This window comes from Trachypithecus francoisi, unplaced genomic scaffold (genome assembly GCF_009764315.1).
Source record: "Trachypithecus francoisi isolate TF-2019V2 unplaced genomic scaffold, Tfra_2.0 Lachesis_group13, whole genome shotgun sequence".
Classification (NCBI taxonomy): domain Eukaryota; kingdom Metazoa; phylum Chordata; class Mammalia; order Primates; family Cercopithecidae; genus Trachypithecus; species Trachypithecus francoisi.
In genome coordinates this window covers 41081071-41101781 of record NW_022681458.1, presented here as the reverse complement: position 1 = coordinate 41101781, position 20711 = coordinate 41081071, and the positions used below count along the sequence as shown (strand labels likewise).

At 37.3% G+C, this 20711-nt stretch overlaps 1 protein-coding gene across 1 annotated transcript in view; it reads left to right on the top strand.

The window, feature by feature from the left end:
• The window catches only part of SGO2 (shugoshin 2), a 66093-nt gene that overhangs the window by 30794 nt on the left and 14588 nt on the right, over positions 1–20711 (top strand). The window contains exons 6-8 of the mRNA XM_033232032.1: positions 14639–14868; positions 16014–18926; positions 20315–20465. Of these exons, the coding sequence (XP_033087923.1) occupies positions 14639–14868; positions 16014–18926; positions 20315–20465 (3294 nt within the window). The remainder of the gene's footprint in view (positions 1–14638; positions 14869–16013; positions 18927–20314; positions 20466–20711) is intronic.

Sequence of the window (20711 nt, the reverse complement as noted above, 5' to 3'; positions counted from 1 at the left end):
CATCTAAAATTACTGGCATAAAATTGTCCATAATATTATCAAGTTATGTGCTTAATGTGTTTTGGGTACGTAGTGAGGTTCTCTTCTTCTTTCTCAGTACTGGTTATTTGTGTTTCATCACTGTTTTTCTTAATTAGTCTTGCTCTAGAGGTCTGTCAATTTTATTCATCTTTGTGAAGGTCCCATTTGGAGCTATGTTGTTGTTTTAGTATATTTGTTTTCTATTTCATTGATTCTGCTTCTTATTGTTTCTTTCCTTCTTTCTGTTTTGCTTTTCTTTTCATTATTATTACTCTTATTAGTTGCTTCTTGGGATAGATTATCAATTTTCAGCCTGTCTTTTAAAAAAATAAGCATTTCAGGTTATTTTCCTATAATCACTGCTTTAGCTGTGTTCCACAATTTTTGTTTATTTTGTGATGAGTTCTCATGTGCTGTTGCCCAAGCTGGACTTGATCTCCTGGGTTCAAATGATCCTCCTGCTTTAGCAGGCATGCATCATCAGTCTCCTAGATTCACAGTTTTTGATATACCATATCATTATTTAGTTCAAGATTTTTTTTTTCTGATTTTTTATTTGACCCTATGGATCACTTACAAGTATATTGTTTAATTTCTAAGCTGATGGGTATTTTTATTTTTACTTTTTGTTGTTGATGTCTAGCTTAATTCCACTATAATTAGGGACCATAATTCAAATGAATTTAGATTTTTGAAGTATGTTGGGAATTTCATTAGGACAAAGATTGATCTAATTTGGTAAGTATTTGGGGTGCACATGAAAAAAACATGTATTTTGCAATTGTTGAACCCTGTATTTTATGTATAGCAGCCATGTCTAGTTTGTTAATTATAGTCTTCCATATCCTTCCTGCTTCTGTTGTCTGTTTATTCTATCAGTTATTGAGAGAAGTTTATAAAGTCTACCGTTATGATTATGGATTCATCTGTTTCTCCTTTTAGTTTTCTCATTTTTTGCTGTATGTATTTTAAAGCTATTATTACGTACTCACATTTAGGACTGATTTATTTTTCTGATTTCTAGCAATGGTTCCTGCTTTAAAGTCTATTTTGTTTGGTATAATATTTCCATGATATATCTTTTTCTATACCCTCACTTCAAATTCTGTTATATTTAAAATGCTATATAGGTCCATCAGGTGTCATTTCATCATCTTCAGGCATCTATCTTTTTCTGTTGAAAAGTTAGCACCTTTCTTACAAGCTGAAGAAGTTCCCTTTTTTCTGGTTTTCTGAGTTTTTATAATGAATTTGTATTGAATTTTATCAAATGATTTTTTTCCATTTGTAGAGAGAATCATTATTTTTCTCATTTGTTTTATTAATACAGTGACTTCAGTGGATTTTCTAATGCAAACTTTGCGTTCCTGAAAAGAAATTCCAATTTGTTATGATGTATTATTCTATTTACATAATACAAAGATTATTGTATTGTATTTCTGGGTTTGATTTGCTAATGTTTTCTTTAAAATTTTGTACTATGTACATAAGGGATATTGGTCTTTAATTTTCTTACAAAAACCGTTGATAGGTTTTGACAAGGGTTGTGCTGGCCTCATGAGATGAGAAGCATTTGTCTTCCTCAATTTTTGAAATAATTTGTACAATTGGTAGTTTTTCTTTAATGTTTAATAGAATTCACAAGAGAAGTAATTCAGGCCTGGAGTTTTTAATTATGAATTTAATTTTTAAAATAGATATGGGCTTTTCAAATTTTTGGTTTGTTTTCAAGTCAGTTTAGAAAGTGTTTGTCTTTCAGGCCAGGCGCGGTGGCTCAAGCCTGTAATCCCAGCACTTTGGGAGGCCGAGACGGGCGGATCACGAGGTCAGGAGATCAAGACCATCCTGGCTAACACAGTGAAACCCCGTCTCTACTAAAAAATACAAAAATCTAGCCAGGCGAGGTGGCAGACGCCTGTAGTCCCAGCTACTCCGGAGGCTGAGGCAGGAGAATGGCGTAAACCCAGAAGGCGGAGCTTGCAGTGAGCTGAGATCCGGCCACTGCGCTCCAGCCTGAGCGACAGAGCGAGACTCTGTCTCAAAAAAAAGAAAACGTTTGTCTTTCAAGAAAATCACCCATCTCATCTAGTCAGTAAGGTTTATTGGTATAAAGTTGTTTATACTATGCTTTTCTTATTCTTTTTTTTTTAATACTTTAAGTTCTAGAGTACATGTGCACAATGTGCAGGTTTGTTACATATGCATACATCTGCCATGTTGGTATGCTGTACCCATTAACTCGTCATTTACATTAGGTGTATCTCCTAATGCTATCCCTCCCCCTTACCCCCATGCCACGACAGGCCCCGGCGTGTGATGTTCCCTACCCTGTGTCCAAGTGTTCTCATTGTTCAGTTCCCACCTATGAGTGAGAACATGCAGTATGTGTTTTTCTGTCTTTGCGATAGTTTGCTCAGAATGATGGTTTCCAGCTTCATCCATGTCCCCACAAAGGACATGAACTCGTCGTTTTTTATGGCTGCATAATATTCCATGATGTATATGTGCCAGATTTTCTTTTTTTTTTTTTCTTTTTCTTTTTTTTTGAGACAGAGTCTTACTCTGTCACCAGGGCTGGAGTGCAGTGGCATGATCTCAGCTCACTGCAACCTCCATCTCCCTAGTTCAAGCGATTCTCCTGCCTTAGCTTCCCAAATAGCTGGGAATACAGGCGCCCGCCACCACGGCCAGCTAATTTTTTTTGTATTTTTAGTAGAGACAGGGTTTCACCATGTTGGCCAGGATGGTCTCAATCTCTTGACCTGGTGATCCTCCCGCCTCGGCTTCCCAAAGTGCTGGGATAACAGGCATGAGCCACCACGCCCAGCATGTGCCACATTTTCTTAATCCAGTCTATCATTGTGGACATTTGGGTTGGTTCCAAGTCTTTACTCTTGTGAATAGTGCCACAATAAACATACGCATGCATGTGTCTTTATAGCAGGATGATTTATATTCCTTTGGGTATATACCCAGTAATGGGATGGCTGGGTCAAATGGTATTTCTAGTTCTAGATCCTTGGGGAATCGCCACACTGTCTTCCACAATGGTTGAACTAGTTTACAGTCCCACCAGCAGTGTAAAAGTGTTCCTATTTCTCCACATCCTCTCCAGCACCTGTTGTTTCCTGACTTTTTAAATGATTGCCATTCTAACTGGTGTGAGATGGTATCTCATTGTGGTTTTGATTTGCATTTCTCTGATGGCCAGTAATGATGAACATTTTTTCATGTGTCTGTTGGCTGCATAAATGTCTTCTTTTGAGAAGTGTCTGTTCATATCCTTCACCCAGTTTTTGATGGGGTTGTTTGATTTTTTCTTGTAAATTTATTTAAGTTCTTTGTAGATTCTGGATATTAGCCCTTTGTCAGATGGGTAGATTGCAAAAATTTTCTCCCATTCTGTAGGTTGCCTGTTCACTCTGATGGTAGTTTCTTTTGCTGTGCAGAAGCTCTTTAGTTTAATTAGATCTCATTTGTCAATTTTGGCTTTTGTTGCCATTGCTTTTGGTGTTTTAGACATGAGGTCCTTGTCCATGCCTATGTCCTGATTAGTATTGCCTAGGTTTTCTTTTAGGGTTTTTATGGTCTTAGATCTAACATGTAAGTCTTTAATCCATCTTGAATTAATTTTTGTATAAGGTGTAAGGCAGGGATCCAGTTTCAGCTTTCTACATATGGTTAGCCAGTTTTCCTAGCACCATTTATTAAATAGGGAATCCTTTTCCCATTTCTTGTTTTTGTCAGGTTTGTCAAAGATCAGATGGTTGTAGATGTGTGGTATTATTTCTGAGGGCTTTATTCTGTTCCATTGGTCTATATCTCTGTTTTGGTGCCAGTACCATGCTGTTTTGGTTACTGTAGCTTTGTAGTATAGTTTGAAGTCAGATAGTGTGATGCCTCCAGCTTTGTTCTTTTGGCTTAGAATTGTCTTGGCAATGTGAGCTCTTTTTTGGTTCCATATGAACTTTAAAGTAGTTTTTTCCAGTTCTGTGAAGAAAGTCATCGGTAGCTTGATGGGGATGGCATTGAATTTATAAATTACCTTGGGCAGTATAGTCATTTTCACAATATTGTTTCTTCCTATCCATGAGCATGAAATGTTCTTCCATTTGTTTGTGTCCTCTTTTATTTCGTTGAGCAGTGGTTTGTAGTTCTCCTTGAAGAGGTCCTTCCCATCCCTTGTAAGTTGGATTCTTATGTATTTTATTGTCTTTGAAGCAATTGTGAATGTGAGTTCACTCATCATTTGACACTCTGTTTGTTAATGGTGTATAGGAATGCTTGTGACTTTTGCACATTGATTTTGTATCCTGAGACTTTGCTGAAGTTGCTTATCAGCTTAAGGAGATTTTGGGCTGAGACAATGGGGTTTTCTAAATATATAATCATGTCATCTGCAAACAGGGATAATTTGACTTCCTCTTTTCCTAATAGAATACCCTTTATTTCTTTCTCCTGCCTGATTGCCCTGGCCAGAACTTCCAACACTATGTTGAATAGGAGTGATGAGAGAGGGCATCCCTGTCTTGTGCCAGTTTTCAAAGGGAATGCTTTGAGTTTTTGCCCATTTAGTATGATATTGGCTATGGGTTTGTCATAAATAGCTCTTATTATTTTGAGATACATCCCATCAATACCTAATTTATTGAGAGTTTTTAGCATGAAGGGCTGTTGAATTTTGTCAAAGGTCTTTTCTGCATCTGTTGAGATAATCATGTGGTTTTTGTCTTTGGTTCTGTTTATATGATGGATTACATTTATTGATTTGCGTATGTTGAACCAGCCTTGCATCCCAGGAATGAAGCCCACTTGATCATGATGGATAAGCTTTTTGATGTGCTGCTGAATCCGATTTGCCAGTATTTTATTGAGGATTTTTGCATCGATGTTCATTAGGGATATTGGTCTAAAATTCTCTTTTTTTGTTGTGTCTCTGCCAGGCTTTGGTACCAGATTGATGCTGGCCTCATAAAATGAGTTAGGGAGGACTCCCTCTTTTTCTTTTTTTATTTATTTATTTATTTATTTATTTATTTTATTATACTTTAAGTTCTAGGGTAAATGTGCATAACGTTTATATCATGTATAACTCCCCAATGCAATCCCTCCCTCCTCCCCCCTCCCCTGATAGGCCCCAGTGTGTGATGTTCCCCTTCCCGAGTCCAAGTGATCTCATTGTTCAGTTCCCACCTATGAGTGAGAACATGCGGTGTTTGGTTTCTCTTCTTGTGACAGTTTGCTAAGAATGATGGTTTCCAGCTGCATCCATGTCCCTACAAAGGACGCAAACTCATCCTTTTTGATGGCTGCATAGTATTCCATGGTGTATATGTGCCACATTTTCTTAATCCAGTCTGTCACAGATGGACATTTGGGTTGATTCCAAGTCTTTGCTATTGTGAATAGTGCCGCAATAAACATACGTGTGCATGTGTCTTTGTAGTAGAGTAATTTATAATCCTTTGGGTATATACCCAGTAGTGGGATGGCTGGGTCATATGGTACATCTAGTTCTAGATCCTTGAGGAATCGCCATACTGTTTTCCATAATGGTTGAACTAGTTTACAATCCCACCAACAGTGTAAAAGTGTTCCTATTTCTCCACATCCTCTCCAACATCTATTGTTTCCTGACTTCTTAATGATTGCCATTCTAACTGGTGTGAGATGGTATCTCATTGTGGTTTTGATTTGCATTTCTCTGATGGCGAATGATGACGAGCATTTTTTCATGTGTGTTGGCTGTATGGATGTCTTCTTTTGAGAAATGTCTGTTCATATCCTTTCCCCACTTTTTGATGGGGTTGTTTGTTTTTTTCTTGTAAATTTGTTTGAGTTCTTCGTAGATTCTGGATATTAGCCCTTTGTCAGATGAGTAGGTTGCAAAAATTTTCTCCCATTCTGTAGGTTGCCTGTTCACTCTGATGGTAGTTTCTTTTGCTGTGCAAAAGCTCTTTAGTTTAATTAGATCCCATGTGTCAATTTTGGCTTTTGCTGCCATTGCTTTTGGTGTTTTAGACATGAAGTCCTTGCCCATGCCTATGTCCTGAATGGTACTACCTAGATTTTCTTCTAGGGTTTTTATGGTATTAGGTCTAACATTTAAGTCTCTAATCCATCTTGAATTATTTTCGTATAAGGGGTAAGGAAAGGATCCAGTTTCAGCTTTCTACTTATGGCTAGCCAATTTTCCCAGCACCATTTATTAAATAGGGAATCCTTTCCCCATTTCTTGTTTTTGTCAGGTTTGTCAAAGATCAGATGGCTGTAGATGTGTGGTATTATTTCTGAGGACTCTGTTCTGTTCCATTGGTCTATATCTCTGTTGTGGTACCAGTACCATGCTGTTTTGGTTACTGTAGCCTTGTAGTATAGTTTGAAGTCAGGTAGCGTGACGCCTCCAGCTTTGTCCTTTTGACCTAGGATTGTCTTGGCAATGCGGGCTCTTTTTTGGTTCCATATGAACTTTAAAGCAGTTTTTTCCAATTCTGTGAAGAAAGTCATTGGTAGCTTGATGGGGATGGCATTGAATCTATAAATAACCTTGGGCAGTATGGCCATTTTCACGATATTGATTCTTCCTATCCATGAGCATGGTATGTTCTTCCATTTGTTTGTGTCCTCTTTGATTTCACTGAGCAGTGGTTTGTAGTTCTCCTTGAAGAGGTCCTTTACATCCCTTGTAAGCTGGATTCCTAGGTATTTTATTCTCTTTGAAGCAACTGTGAATGGAAGTTGATTCCTGATTTGGCTCTCTGCTTGTCTGTTACTGGTGTATAAGAATGCTTGTGATTTTTGCACATTAATTTTGTATCCTGAGACTTTGCTGAAGTTGCTTATCAGCTTAAGGAGATTTTGGGCTGAGACGATGGGGTTTTCTAAATATACAATCATGTCATCTGCAAACAGGGACAATTTGACTTCTTCTTTTCCTAACTGGATACCCTTGATTTCTTTCTCTTGCCTGATTGCCCTAGCCAGAACTTCCAACACTATGTTGAATAAGAGTGGTGAGAGAGGGCATCCCTGTCTTGTGCCAGTTTTCAAAGGGAATTTTTCCAGTTTTTGCCCATTCAGTATGATATTAGCTGTGGGTTTGTCGTAAATAGCTCTTATTATTTTGAGGTACGTTCCCTCAATACCGAATTTATTGAGCGTTTTTAGCATAAAGGGCTGTTGAATTTTGTCAAAAGCCTTTTCTGCATCTATTGAGATAATCATGTGGTTCTTGTCTTTGGTTCTGTTTATATGCTGGATTACGTTTATTGATTTGCGAATGTTGAACCAGCCTTGCATCCCAGGGATGAAGCCCACTTGATCATGGTGGATAAGCTTTTTGATGTGCTGCTGAATCCGGTTTGCCAGTATTTTATTGAGGATTTTTGCATCGATGTTCATCAGGGATATTGGTCTAAAATTCTCTTTTTTTGTTGTGTCTCTGCCAGGCTTTGGTATCAGGATGATGTTGGCCTCATAAAATGAGTTCGGGAGAATTCCCTCTTTTTCTATTGATTGGAATAGTTTCAGAAGGAATGGTACCAGCTCCTCCTTGTACCTCTGGTAGAATTCAGCTGTGAATCCATCTGGTCCTGGACTTTTTTTCGTGGGTAGGCTATTAATTGTTGCCTCAATTTCAGAGCCTGTTATTGGTCTATTCAGGGATTCAACTTCTTCCTGGTTCAGTCTTGGGAGAGTGTAAGTGTCCAGGAAATTATCCATTTCTTCTAGATTTTCTAGTTGATTTGCGTAGAGGCATTATAGTATTCTCTGATGGTAGTTTGTATTTCTGTGGGGTCGGTGGTGATATCCCCTTTATCATTTTTTATTGCATCTATTTGATTCCTCTCTCTTTTCTTCTTTATTAGTCTTGCTAGCGGTCTGTCAATTTTGTTGATCTTTTCAAAAAACCAACTCCTGGATTCATGATTTTTTGGAGGGTTTTTGTGACTCTATCTCCTTCCGTTCTGCTCTGATCTTAGTTATTTCTTGCCTTCTGCTAGCTTTTGAATGTGTTTGCTCTTGCCTCTCTAGTTCTTTCAATTGTGATGTTAAAGTGTCAATTTTAGATCTTTCCTGCTTTCTCTTGTGGGCATTTAGTGCTGTAAATTTCCCTCTACACACTGCTTTAAATGTGTCCCAGAGATTCTGGTATGTTGTATCTTTGTTCTCATTGGTTTCAAAGAACATCTTTATTTCTGCTTTCATTTCGTTATGTACCCAGTAGTCATTCAGGAGCAGGTTGTTCAGTTTCCATGTAGTTGAGCGGTTTTGATTGAGTTTCTTAGTCCTGAGTTCTAGTTTGATTGCACTGTGGTCTGAGAGACAGTTTGTTATAATTTCTGTTCTTTTACATTTGCTGAGGAGTGCTTTACTTCCAATTATGTGGTCAATTTTGGAATAAGTGCGATGTGGTGCTGAGAAGAACGTATATTCTGTTGATTTGGGGTGGAGAGTTCTATAGATGTCTATTAGGTCTGCTTGGTGGAGAGATGAGTTCAATTCCTGGATATCCTTGTTAACTTTCTGTCTTGTTGATCTGTCTAATGTTGACAGTGGAGTGTTGAAGTCTCCCATTATTATTGTATGGGAGTCTAAGTCTTTTTGTAAGTCTCTAAGGAGTTGCTTTATGAATCTGGGTACTCCTGTATTGGGTGCATATATATTTAGGAGAGTTAGCTCTTCCTGTTGAATTGATCCCTTTACCATTATGTAATGGCCTTCTTTGTCTCTTTTGATCTTTGATGGTTTAAAGTCTGTTTTATCAGAGACTAGGATTGCAACCCCTGCTTTTTTTTGTTCTCCATTTGCTTGGTAGATCTTCCTCCATCCCTTTATTTTGAGCCTATGTATGTCTCTGCATGTGAGGTGGGTCTCCTGAATACAGCAGACTGATGGGTCTTGACTCTTTATCCAGTTTGCCAGTCTGTGTCTTTTAATTGGAGCATTTAGTCCATTGACATTTAAGGTTAATATTGTTATGTGTGAACTTGATCCTGTCATTATGATCTTAACTGCTTATTTTGCTCGTTAGTTGATGCAGTTTCTTTCTAGCCTCGATGGTCTTTACATTTTGGCATGTTTTTGCAATGGCTGGTACCGGTTGTTCCTTTCCATGTTTAGGGCTTCCTTCAGGGTCTCTTGTAAGGCAGGCCTGGTGGTGACAAAATCTCTAAGCATTTGCTTATCTGTAAAGGATTTTATTTCTCCTTCACTGATGAACTTAGTTTGGCTGGATATGAAATTCTGGGTTGAAAATTCTTTTCTTTAAGAACGTTGAATATTGGCCCCCACTCTCTTCTGGCTTGGAGAGTTTCTGCCAAGAGATCTGCTGTTAGTCTGATGGGCTTCCCTTTGTGGGTAACCCGACCTTTCTCTCTGGCTGCCCCTAAGATTTTTTCCTTCATTTCAACTTTGGTGAATCTGGCAATTATGTGTCTTGGAGTTGCTCTTCTGGAGGAGTATCTTTGTGGCGTTCTCTGTATTTCCTGAATTTGAATGTTGGCCTGCCCTACTAGGTTGGGGAAGTTCTCCTGGATGATATCCTGAAGAGTGTTTTCCAACTTGGTTCCATTTTCCCCCTCACTTTCAGGCACCCCAATCAGACGTAGATTTGTCTTTTTACATAATCCCATACTTCTTGCAGGCTTTGTTCATTTCTTTTTCTTCTTTTTTCTTTTGGTTTCTCTTCTCGCTTCATTTCATTCATTTGATCCTCAATCGCTGATACTCTTTCTTCCAGTTGATCGAGTCGGTTACTGAAGCTTGTGCATTTGTCACGTATTTCTCGTGTCATGGTTTTCATCTCTGTCATTTCGTTTATGATCTTCTCTGCATTAATTAGTCTAGCTGTCAATTCTTCCACTCTTTTTTCAAGATTTTTAGTTTCTTTGCACTGGGTACGTAATTCCTCCTTTAGCTCTGAGAAGTTTGATGGGCTGAAGCCTTCTTCTCTCATCTCGTCAAAGTCATTCTCTGACCAGCTTTGATCCGTTGCTGGCGATGGGCTGCGCTCCTTTGCAGGGGGAGATGCGCTCTTATTTTTTTAAATTTCCAGTTTTTCTGCCCTGCTTCTTCCCCATCTTTGTGGTTTTATCTGTCTCTGGTCTTTGATGACGGTGACGTACTGATGGGGTTTTGGTGTAGGTGTCCTTCCTGTTTGATAGTTTTCCGTCTGACAGTCAGAAGGACTGTCTGTTGGTCTGTTGGAGATTGCTTGAGGTCCACTCCAGACCCTGTTTGCCTGGGTATCAGCAGCAGAGGTTGCCGAAGATAGAATATTGCTGAACAGCGAGTGTACCTGTCTGATTCTTCCTTGGAAGTTTCCTCTCAGGGATGACTCCACCCTGTGAGGTGTGGGGTGTCAGACTGCCCCTAGTGGGGGATGTCTCCCAGCTAGGCTACTCAGGGGTCAGGGACCCACCTGAGCAGGCAGTCTGTCCGTTCTCGGATCTCAACCTCCGCGTTGGGAGATCCACGGCTCTCCCCAAAGCTGTCAGACAGAGTCGTTCGCCTCTGCACCGGCCCCCGCTGCTTTCCCTATTGGACCTCAGCTGTGGGCTGTCCCCCAGAGGTGGAGTCTACAGAGACAGGCAGGTTTCCTTGAGCTGCTGTGAGCTCCACCCAGTTCGAGCTTCCCAGCGGCTTTGTTTACCTACTTAAGCCTCAGCAATGGCGGGCTCCCCTCCCCCAGCCTCGCTGCTACCTTGCGGATAGATCGCCACAGACTGCTGTGTTAGCAGTGAGGGAGGCTCCGTGGGCGTGGGACCCTCCCGGCCAGGTGTGGGATATATTCTCCTGGTGTGCCTGTTTCCTTAAAGCGCAGTATTGGGGTGGGAGTTACCCATTTTCCAGGTGTTATGTGTCTCAGTTCCCCTGGCTAGGAAAACGGATTTCCTTCCCCCTTGCGCTTCCAGGTGAGGCGATGCCTCGCCCTGCTTCAGCTCACGCTGGTCAGGCTGCAGCAGCTGACCAGCACCGATTGTCCGGCACTCCCTAGAGAGATGACCCCAGTACCTCAGTTGAAAATGCGGAAATCACCGGTCTTCTGTGTCACACGCGCTGGGAGTTGGAGACTGGAGCTGTTCCTATTCGGCCATCTTGCTCCGCCCCCCCCTCTTTTTCTATTGATTGGAATAGTTTCAGAAGGAATGGTACCAGCTCCTCTTTGTACCTCTTGTAGATTTCGGCTGTGAATCCGTCTAGTCCTGGACTTTTTTTGGTTGGTAGGCTATTATTGCATCAATTTCAGAGCCTGTTATTGGTGTATTCAGGGATTCAGCTTCTTCTTGGTTTAATCTTGGGAGGATGTATGTGTCCAGGAATTTGTCCATTTCTTCTAGATTTTCTAGTTTATTTGCGTAGAGGTGTTTATAGTATTCTCTGATGGTAATTTGTATTTCTGTGGGGTCAGTGGTGATATCCCCTTTATCATTTTTCATTGCATTTATTTGATTCTTTTCTCTTTTCTTCATTAGTCTTGCTAGCAGTCTATCAATTTTGTTGATCTTTTAAAAAAACCAGCTCCTGGATTCATGGATTTTTTGAAGGGTTTTTTGTGTCTCTGTCTCCTTCAGTTCTGCTCTGATCTTAGTTATTCCTTGCCTTCTGCTAGCTTTTGAATGTGTTTGCCCTTGCTTCTCTAATTCTTTTAATTGTGATGTTAGGGTGTCAATTTTACATCTTTCCTGCTTTCTCTTATGGGCATTTAGTGTTATAAATTTCCCTCTACACACTGCTTTAAGTGTGTCCCAGAGATTCTGGTATTTTGTATCTCTGTTCTCATTGGTTTCAAAGAACATCTTTATTTCTGCCTTCATTTTGTTATGTTACCCAGTAGTCATTCAGGAGCAGGTTGTTCAGTTTCCATGTAGTTGAACGGTTTTGAGTGAGTTTCTTAATCCTGAGTTCTAGTTTGATTGCACTGTGGTCTGAGAAACAGTTTGTTATAATTTGGTTCTTTTACATTTGCTGAGGAGTACTTTACTTCCAACTATGTGGTCAATTTTGGAATAAGTGCGATGTGGTGCTGAGAAGAATGTACATTCTGTTGATTTGGGGTGGAGAGTTCTGTAGATGTCTATTAGGTCTGCTTGGTGCAGAGCTGAGTTCAATTCCTGGATATCCTTGTTAACTTTCTGTCTTGTGGATCTGTCTATTGTTGACAGTGGGATGTTAAAGTCTCCCATTATTATTGTGTGGGAGTCTAAGTCTCTTTGTAGCTCTCTAGGGACTTGCTTTATGAATCTGGGTATTCCTGTATTGGGTGCATATATATTTAGGATAGTTAGCTCTTCTTGTTGAACTGATCCCTTTACTATTATGTAATGGCCTTCTTTGTCTCTTCTGATCTTTGTTGGTTTAAAGTCTGTTTTATGCAGCCCCTGCTATTTTTTGTTTTCCATTTGCTTGGTAGATCTTTCTCCATCCCTTTATTTTGAGCCTATGTGTGTCTCTGCACTTGAGATGTGTCTCCTGAATACAGCACACTGATGGGTCTTGACTCTTTATCCAGTTTTCCAGTCTGTGTCTTTTAATTGGAGCGTTTAGCCCATTTACATTTAAGATTAATATTGTTTCATGTGAATTTGATCCTGTCATTACGACGTTAGCTGATTATTTTGCTCATTAGTTGATGCAGTTTCTTCCTAGCATCGTTGGTCTTTACAACATTGGCATGTTTTTGCAGTGACTGGTACCAGTTGTTCCTTTCCATGTTTAGCACTTCCTTCAGGAGTTCTTGTAAGACAGGCCTGGTGGTGACAGAATCTCTCAGCATTCACTTGTCTGTAAAGGATTTTATTTCTCCTTCACTTATGAAGCTTAGTTTGGCTGGATATGAAATTCTGAGTTGAAAATTCTTTTCTTTAAGAACGTTGAATATTGGCCGCCACTCTCTTCTGGCTTGTAGAGATTCTGCCAAGAGATCCACTGTTAGTCTGATGTGCTTCCCTTTGTGGATAACCCGACCTTTCTCTCTGGCTGCCCTTAACATTTTTTCCTTCATTTCAACTTTGGTGAATCTGACAATTATGTGTCTTGTAGTTGCTCTTCTCGAGGAGTATCTTTGTGTCATTCTCTGTATTTCCTGAATTTGAATGTTGGCCTGCATTGCTAGGTTGGGGAAGTTCTCCTGGATAATATCTTGAATAATTATTATACCTAATAATTAATGATATCAAGTATATGTTATGTACTTACTGGCCATTTGCATATCAGGATCATTCTCTTTTGATTATCTTTTCCCTGTGAGTTTAAATCATGTTTTTCTGTTGCCTCATATATTGAATAATATTAGATTGCACCTGGGTATTGTGTATCCCTTGTTGTAGAAAATGTAGATTCAGTTATGCTCTCCCAAAGAGTTTTGATATTTCAGTTTTATTAGGCAGTAACCTTGTCTGAACCCAAAATAAGCAACAAGTGAAGTTTCATTTTAGTTATTTTATCCTTAGATAGGCTACTTCGAATCTTCCTCATATGTATGGGATTCAGAGGTCAGCTAGATATTTGGGGAGCATTTATACACAAAATTTGGGGCTCTTCTCTCTACCTCTCTTATCTGATATTTTCCCCCATCACTTTATAGCTGTTATAGTTGCCCTGAATTCTAACCTTGAACCAATAAGACTGTAAGTTTCTAACTTTTTTTGAATGTGGCACCAGCTGAGGCTGTAAAACAATGGGAAACTCACTCTTCTTCCAAGTGTCGGCACCCCCTTTGCTAGCTCTCTACTTGCTTTTTGTCCATTCACTGAATTCTAGTAGTTGTTTTTTAAAATATTTTGTCCAGAATTTATAGTCATTATGTTAGGTAGGGTTGGTCTGATAGTAATTGTTTAGACATTACCAGAAACAGAGCCTCTCTGTTGATTTTTGTTAACTTGTTTCCTCAGTGGTATAGACATTTCCTCCCAACAGCTATTCTACTGGTAGTTGCCTTTAAATTTCTCGTAAATATTTATCAGAAATATTTTATTTTTCTTATTATAAATTATTTTAAAATATTCTGTGATTCCTTGGAATACAAGACAACTCTTTACTGTTGGTGGACGATATTACTCTTCATTCTTTGAATTCAAATATGTCAGTTTATCAAATTATTTCTGTGAGTTTCTATCTGTTTTCCTCCCATAGATTTAATTACTCTAGGAATAATGATTTTAGTGTACTTGGATGCCTTTTGGAAACATAGCAAACTTATTTCACACATAATTTTATAAACAATTATATTTGCTAGAAACCAAAGGAAGAGTTTTGGGTATTACATAGAATTAATTATATAAAAAGTATAAATATTATATATGGCTATTTGTAAGTAAGTTTGGACTTTTTTAATATCCTTAGCGTAGTCTTCTAATAGCACAAGGAGTGAATGTATAAATTATCTTCTTTTGGGGCCCCTGTGACTAAGGGGTTAAGAAACATCCTGTTTCCTTTCAAGTTCTGTTCTAGTAGGAACTACTCATTTCCTACCTTTAAGTGTCTTCATTGAACTTGAAAAAGTACCAGGGTGGATTTGTGGTTTGATCTTAAATAGAATATACAAATAACTGTCCATGCATTTAAAAAATTTATAAAATACATAATTTCTCATTTCCTTTCCACTTGCCTTTAGGGTTCCATTACCTTCAAATGATGATGAAGATGATGACAAAGAGAAAATGCAGTGTGACAACAATGTTAAATCAAAGACGTTACCTGATATTCCCTCTTCAGGATCAACAACACAACCTTTATCAACTCAGGATAATTTGGAAGTGTTATTTCTTAAAGAAAATAATCAAAATGTATATGGTTTAGATGATTCAGAACATATTTCTTCTATAGTTGATGTACCTCCCAGTGGTGAGATTGTTTTAAAAATTCATTTTGAATTTTTGTATTAGTTACATTCATCAGATATTCTTCCTGAGGGCAATTATGTGTAACATTTAATAAGTTAGCTCTCTTATGTTACAGATTTGCTAACTTCTGCCATTTAAAACTGCTGGTGATAGATTTAATTTTAAAGTAAATATGCTGACAAACATCAGATCCACAGTGGCCTAATACTGTTACTCTGGAAGAAATGTTTAGAAATAAATGGACCTAATGAGCTTTTCTTGGTATCTTAGCTTATGATTTGAAAGATACCATGTATTTACTTAGTTTTACCCTCTTTTTTCGTAGATATGAAAATTGGGGTCTAGATAGATATAGAGGCTCTTTTAAGATCATCACCAATTAATTAGTGGTAAAGCAAAAACTTGAACTTGGGTAATGGTTGAGCAAGAAAAAAGATGGCATTTACATTTTATTTACATAGTATTCCTAAATGATAATCTGTGGTGTAGTCTGGTGCTTACAGATTTGCCATAGATTTTCAGACTGGGATATGGAACCATAACAATTTTGAATTTAGAGGTTAGAATTGTTTTTCCTTTCTGAATATGTGTGTGTGTGTTTATGTGTGTGTATGTACACGTATATAATATATACACACACATATATACATATATACACACGTATATATGGTATACATATAATGTATACAGTATATGTATATACGTGTATATATTTACACACATACATATATTAATATATGTATATATAATTTATATAAATTTTAGCTGCCTGTTGATAGTCTTTGACAGTAATCCTTTTCAGAGTTATCACTATTATTTGGGTTCATTTGCTGGCCTCCTTCCACTCTAGAAATGTATGCTAATGGCTCTACTCTTGGCTGTACTCCACTCTACTGTTGGGGCTGAGGCAGAATTCTCAGTATATATTTTCTATAGATACAAATGTAAAATGTGATTTAGGAATACTCATCATTTCTAACTTATTTTCTTATAAGCATAGATTCTTAGTAATATTAGGATCTGAGCAGGACACAATGTCAGAAATTATATCTGTGAAACAGCTTGATTTTTAATCTAATTTACTTAAAGTAACTTATTACATATTTCATTACTTATTTCTGAATTTTGTTTTCCTTTTCTTAATAGAAAGCCATTCCCAGTCAGACCAATGTTCTAAGAGTTCTCTAACGAGTGAGATGAGAAACGCCCAATCTATTGGCCACAGATGGGAGAAACCATCTCCTAGTAATGTGACTGAAAGGAAGAAGCGTGGGTCATCTCGGGAATCAAATAATCTTTCTGCAGACACTCCCTGTGCAACAGTTTTAGATCAACAACACATTTCAAGTCCAGAATTAAATTGCAATGATGAGATAAATGGTCATACTAATGAAACAAATACTGAAATGCAAAGAAATAAACAGGATCTTCCTGGCTTATCTTCTGAGTCTGCCAGAGAACCTAATGCAGAGTGCATGAATCAAGTTGAGGATAATGATGACTTTCAGTTGCAGAAAACTGTGTATGATGCTGACATGGATTTAACTGCTAGTGAAGTCAGCAAAATTGTCACAGTTTCAACAAGCATTAAAAAGAAAAGTAATAAAAAAACAAATGAACATGGAATGAAAACTTTCAGAAAAGTGAAAGATTCAAGCTCTGAAAAAAAGAGAGAAAGATCAAAGAGACAGTTTAAAAATAGTTTAGATGTGGATATCGGGGAAAAGATTGAAAACAGGCCAGAAAGATCTGATGTCCTGGATGGCAAAAGGGATGCTGAAGATCCTGGTTTTATTTTCAATAATGAACAGCTGGCTCAGGTGAATGAACTGAAGAAAATGACCCTTCAAACTGGCTTTGAACAAGGTGACAGAGAAAACATACAGTGTAATAAAAAGAAGAAAAGAATAACAAATGAGCAAGAGGAAATATACTCTTTATCCCAAAGTTCAGATAAATTTCACCAGGAGAGTAAACTTGATAAGGGTCAGAATTCCCTAACTTGTAATAAAAGGAAAGCTTCTAGACAGACATTTGTGATTCACAAATTAGAAAAAGATAACTTACTCCCAAACCAAAAGGATAAAGTAACCATTTATGAAAACCTAGATGTCACAAATGAATTTCAAACAGTCAGTCTTTCCAGCAAAGATAATGGAAATTTGTGTGATTATGGGACCCACAATATGTTGGATTTGAAAACGTATGTCACTGATATTCAACCTTCTGAGCAAAATGAATTAAACATTAATAAGCTTAGAAAGAAAGTAAACCGGAAGACAGAAATAATTTCTGGAATGAACCACATGTATGAGGATAATGATAAAGATGTGGTGCATGGCCTAAAAAAAGATAATTTTTTTTTCGAAACCCAAGAGGATAAAGAACCTGTCTCTGAAAACATAGAAGTTTCCAAAGAGCTTCAAATCCCAGCTCTTTCTACTGGAGATAATGAAAATCGATGTGACTATAGGACCCGGAATGTGTTGGGTTTGCAAAAGCAGATCACCAATATGTACCCCGTTCAGCAAAATGAATCAAAAGTTAATAAGAAACTTCGGCAGAAAGTAAATCGGAAGACAGAAATAATTTCTGAAGTGAATCATTTAGATAATGACAAAAGTATAGAATACACAGTTAAAAGTCATTCACTCCTTTTAACTCAACAAGATAAGGAAATCATCCCTGGAAACTTAGAAGATCCAAGTGAGTTTGAAACACCTACTGTTTCTACCGAAGATAGTGGAAACCTGTATGATTCTGAGATTCAAAATGTTTTGGGGGTGAAACATGTCCATGATAGGCAACCTGCTTGTCAAAATGATTCAAAAATAGGTAAGAAGCTTCGACTAAATGTATCTCAAAAGTCGGAAATAATTCCTGAAACCAATCAAATATATGAGAATGATGACAAAGGTGTACATGACCTAGAAAAAGATAACTTCTTTTCTCTAACCCCAAAGGATAAAGAAACAATTTCTGAAAGTCTACAAGTCACAAATGAATTTCAAACAGTTGATCTTCCCATCAAAGATAATGGAAATTTATGTGATTATGACACCCAGAGTATATTGAATTTGAAAAAGTATGTTACTGATAGGAAATCTGCTGAGCAAAATGAATCAAAAATAAATAAGAAGCTCAGGAATAAAGTGAATTGGAACACAGAAATAATTTCTGAAATGAACCAGATATATGAGGATAATGATAAAGATGTACATGTCCAAGAAAGCTGTACAAAAGATCTTGATTTTAAAGTAAATAAATCTAAACAAAAACCTGAATGCCAAGACATTATCAATGAACACTATATGGAAATCAACAGTAATGAAAAGGAAAGTTGTGATCAAATTTCAGATTCCTACAAAGTAGTTAAAAAGTGTAGGAAAGAATCATCATACAAGGCAAAGAACATTTTGACAAAAGGTAAGAACAAACTTGCTTCACAGTTAACAGAATCTTCACAGACATCTATCTCCTTAGAATCTGATGTAAAACATATTACTAGTGAAGCAGATTCTGATCCAGGAAACCCGGTTGAACTATGTAAGACTCAGAAGCAAAGCACTACCACTTTGAATAAAAAAGGAGATAACCCTTTTGTGGAAGAAATAAAAGAAGGAGAATGTCAGGTTAAAAAGGTAAATAAAGTGACATCTAAGTCAAAGAAAAGGAAGACCTCCATAGATCCTTCTCCAGAGAGCCATGAAGTAATGGAAAGAATACTTGACAGCATTCAGGGAAAGTCTACTGCATCTGAACAAGGTGATAAGGAAAACAATTTGGAGAATGAGAAAATGGTCAAAAATAAGCCAGACTTTTACACAAAGGCATTTAAATCTTTGCCTGAGATATATTCACCCAACATACAAGATTCTTCCTTTCACAGTGTTCGTGAAGGTTTAGTACCTTTGAGCATTTCTTCTAGTAAAAATGTGATAATAAAAGAAAATTTTGCCTTGGAGTGCTCACCAGCCTTTCAAGTAAGTGATGATGAGCATGAGAAAATGAACAAGATGAAATTTAAAGTCAACCGGAGAACCCAAAAGTCAGGAATAGGTAGGTTAATAATCATTATGAAATGATAAAGCTTTAGAAGTGTTTTGGTTTTTATTTTTGTTTTTTACTTAGCCAATGAAGTATTTTCTAAGTGGTATTTTTATGGAATTTAAAAACAATATATAACTGAGTACATGATCCATAGAAATAGCATGAAGGAATAAAGAAAGTTTCATACTTCGGGAAATAGTGAGAGTATCTTGGACATTTACAACTACAAACGGATTTGGCCTTTACCACAAACTTGCCTAATAAAGACCTTAGGCAAATAATTTCCTTTTTCATACATTTGAAGAAAATTGAATGTTTTAAATGTATATAATAATGAATTGTACTGGTTTTTATTTTACTGAAGACAGTTGCACTTTTCTTGAGGGTGAGAGACTTTCCCCATTCAACAACATATTTAATGTGATCGAACCCTTCTAAATATTTTAGAGGATTGAAAAATAAACAGTACCAACCCCCTTTCCTCAGATTCCATGCATGTAACAAACATCATGGTGAAATGGAATAAATGATTCTTTAAGCATATGTATTATGCTAAGGGATATAATGGGGCGCAATTTTGACTAGAGGAATCTTCAAAAGCATCCTTAAATAGGTAGCATTTTAGGCCCTAAAGGATAAGTAAGATTTTTACCTGTAGTATTTACTTTTTATTTTTTCCCAGTTATTAAAATAGTACTCATTGCAGAAAATCAAAAGTAGAAAGTTAGAAACAGGGAGGGAAAAATAATCACCTGGGAGAACTTTAGTCCATTTACCATGTGCATGCAGACCCAAATCTGGAATTTTAAATATATATTTGAAGTCATACTAGATTTATCTCATTACTTACCTCATTTATTTCTTAACAGTGGATCCTAAAGTTCTTTTGCCATTAGAAATTTTGTAATATTAAACATTCCTATACCAATTTAAAATTTTTACTGGGAGCCTATTATTTCAATATATGTGTGTAGATCCCTAAGGTTCTGGTGGGTAAGTCAATTGCAGGTAAAAGCACACCGAAGCAAAAGAATTACGAAGGTCTAGAGTTGCAGGATTTGTTAGAGGACTGGTGAGACATTTTTTATCTGCTCCTCATGGTGCCTTTCACAGAGTGAGTGATCAGTGGTGTATATGTTGAATGAATGTTCTGTAATTTGTGTGCTTCCATGAAAAGAGTTGGACTAGGAGGAACTTTTGGGACCCATATGTGATTTCAGAATAAAAAAGTTGCTGGCTACTCTGACAGTTTGTTTCAAATGTTAGTCTCTTTCCTCTCAAAATTGAATCAAGATTTAAAATTTGCTGCAGGGATTTGCAAACCACTATATAGTTCATATCTATTTGTATCTCTATATACTTTTTAAAATATTTGTGAAAAATCATGTTCTTTTCAGGCGATAGACCATTACAGGACTTGACAAATACCAGTTTTGTTTCAAATAACACTGCTGAATCTGAAAATAAGTCAGAAGATCTATCTTCAGAACGGACGAGCAGAAGAAGAAGGTGTACTCCTTTCCATTTTAAAGAGCCAAGCCTCAGAGAGTAGGTATTTCAAGTGATTTTAGTATGCCATTATAAAATATATCCTTAAAAAAATTTCTGCCTGAATTAGTATTTGAGCACTTCTGATAATTCAATAAAACGTATATTATTGATATGTAACAACCACAGTATGATTTGGGTAAGATTTGAAGAAATATGTCCTTTGAACAGGCTATTTTTGGGGGGTTGGAGGGTTGTCTGGATTTAAATTGATTTACTTTTGAGTAGTTCCCAGTTCTACTACTG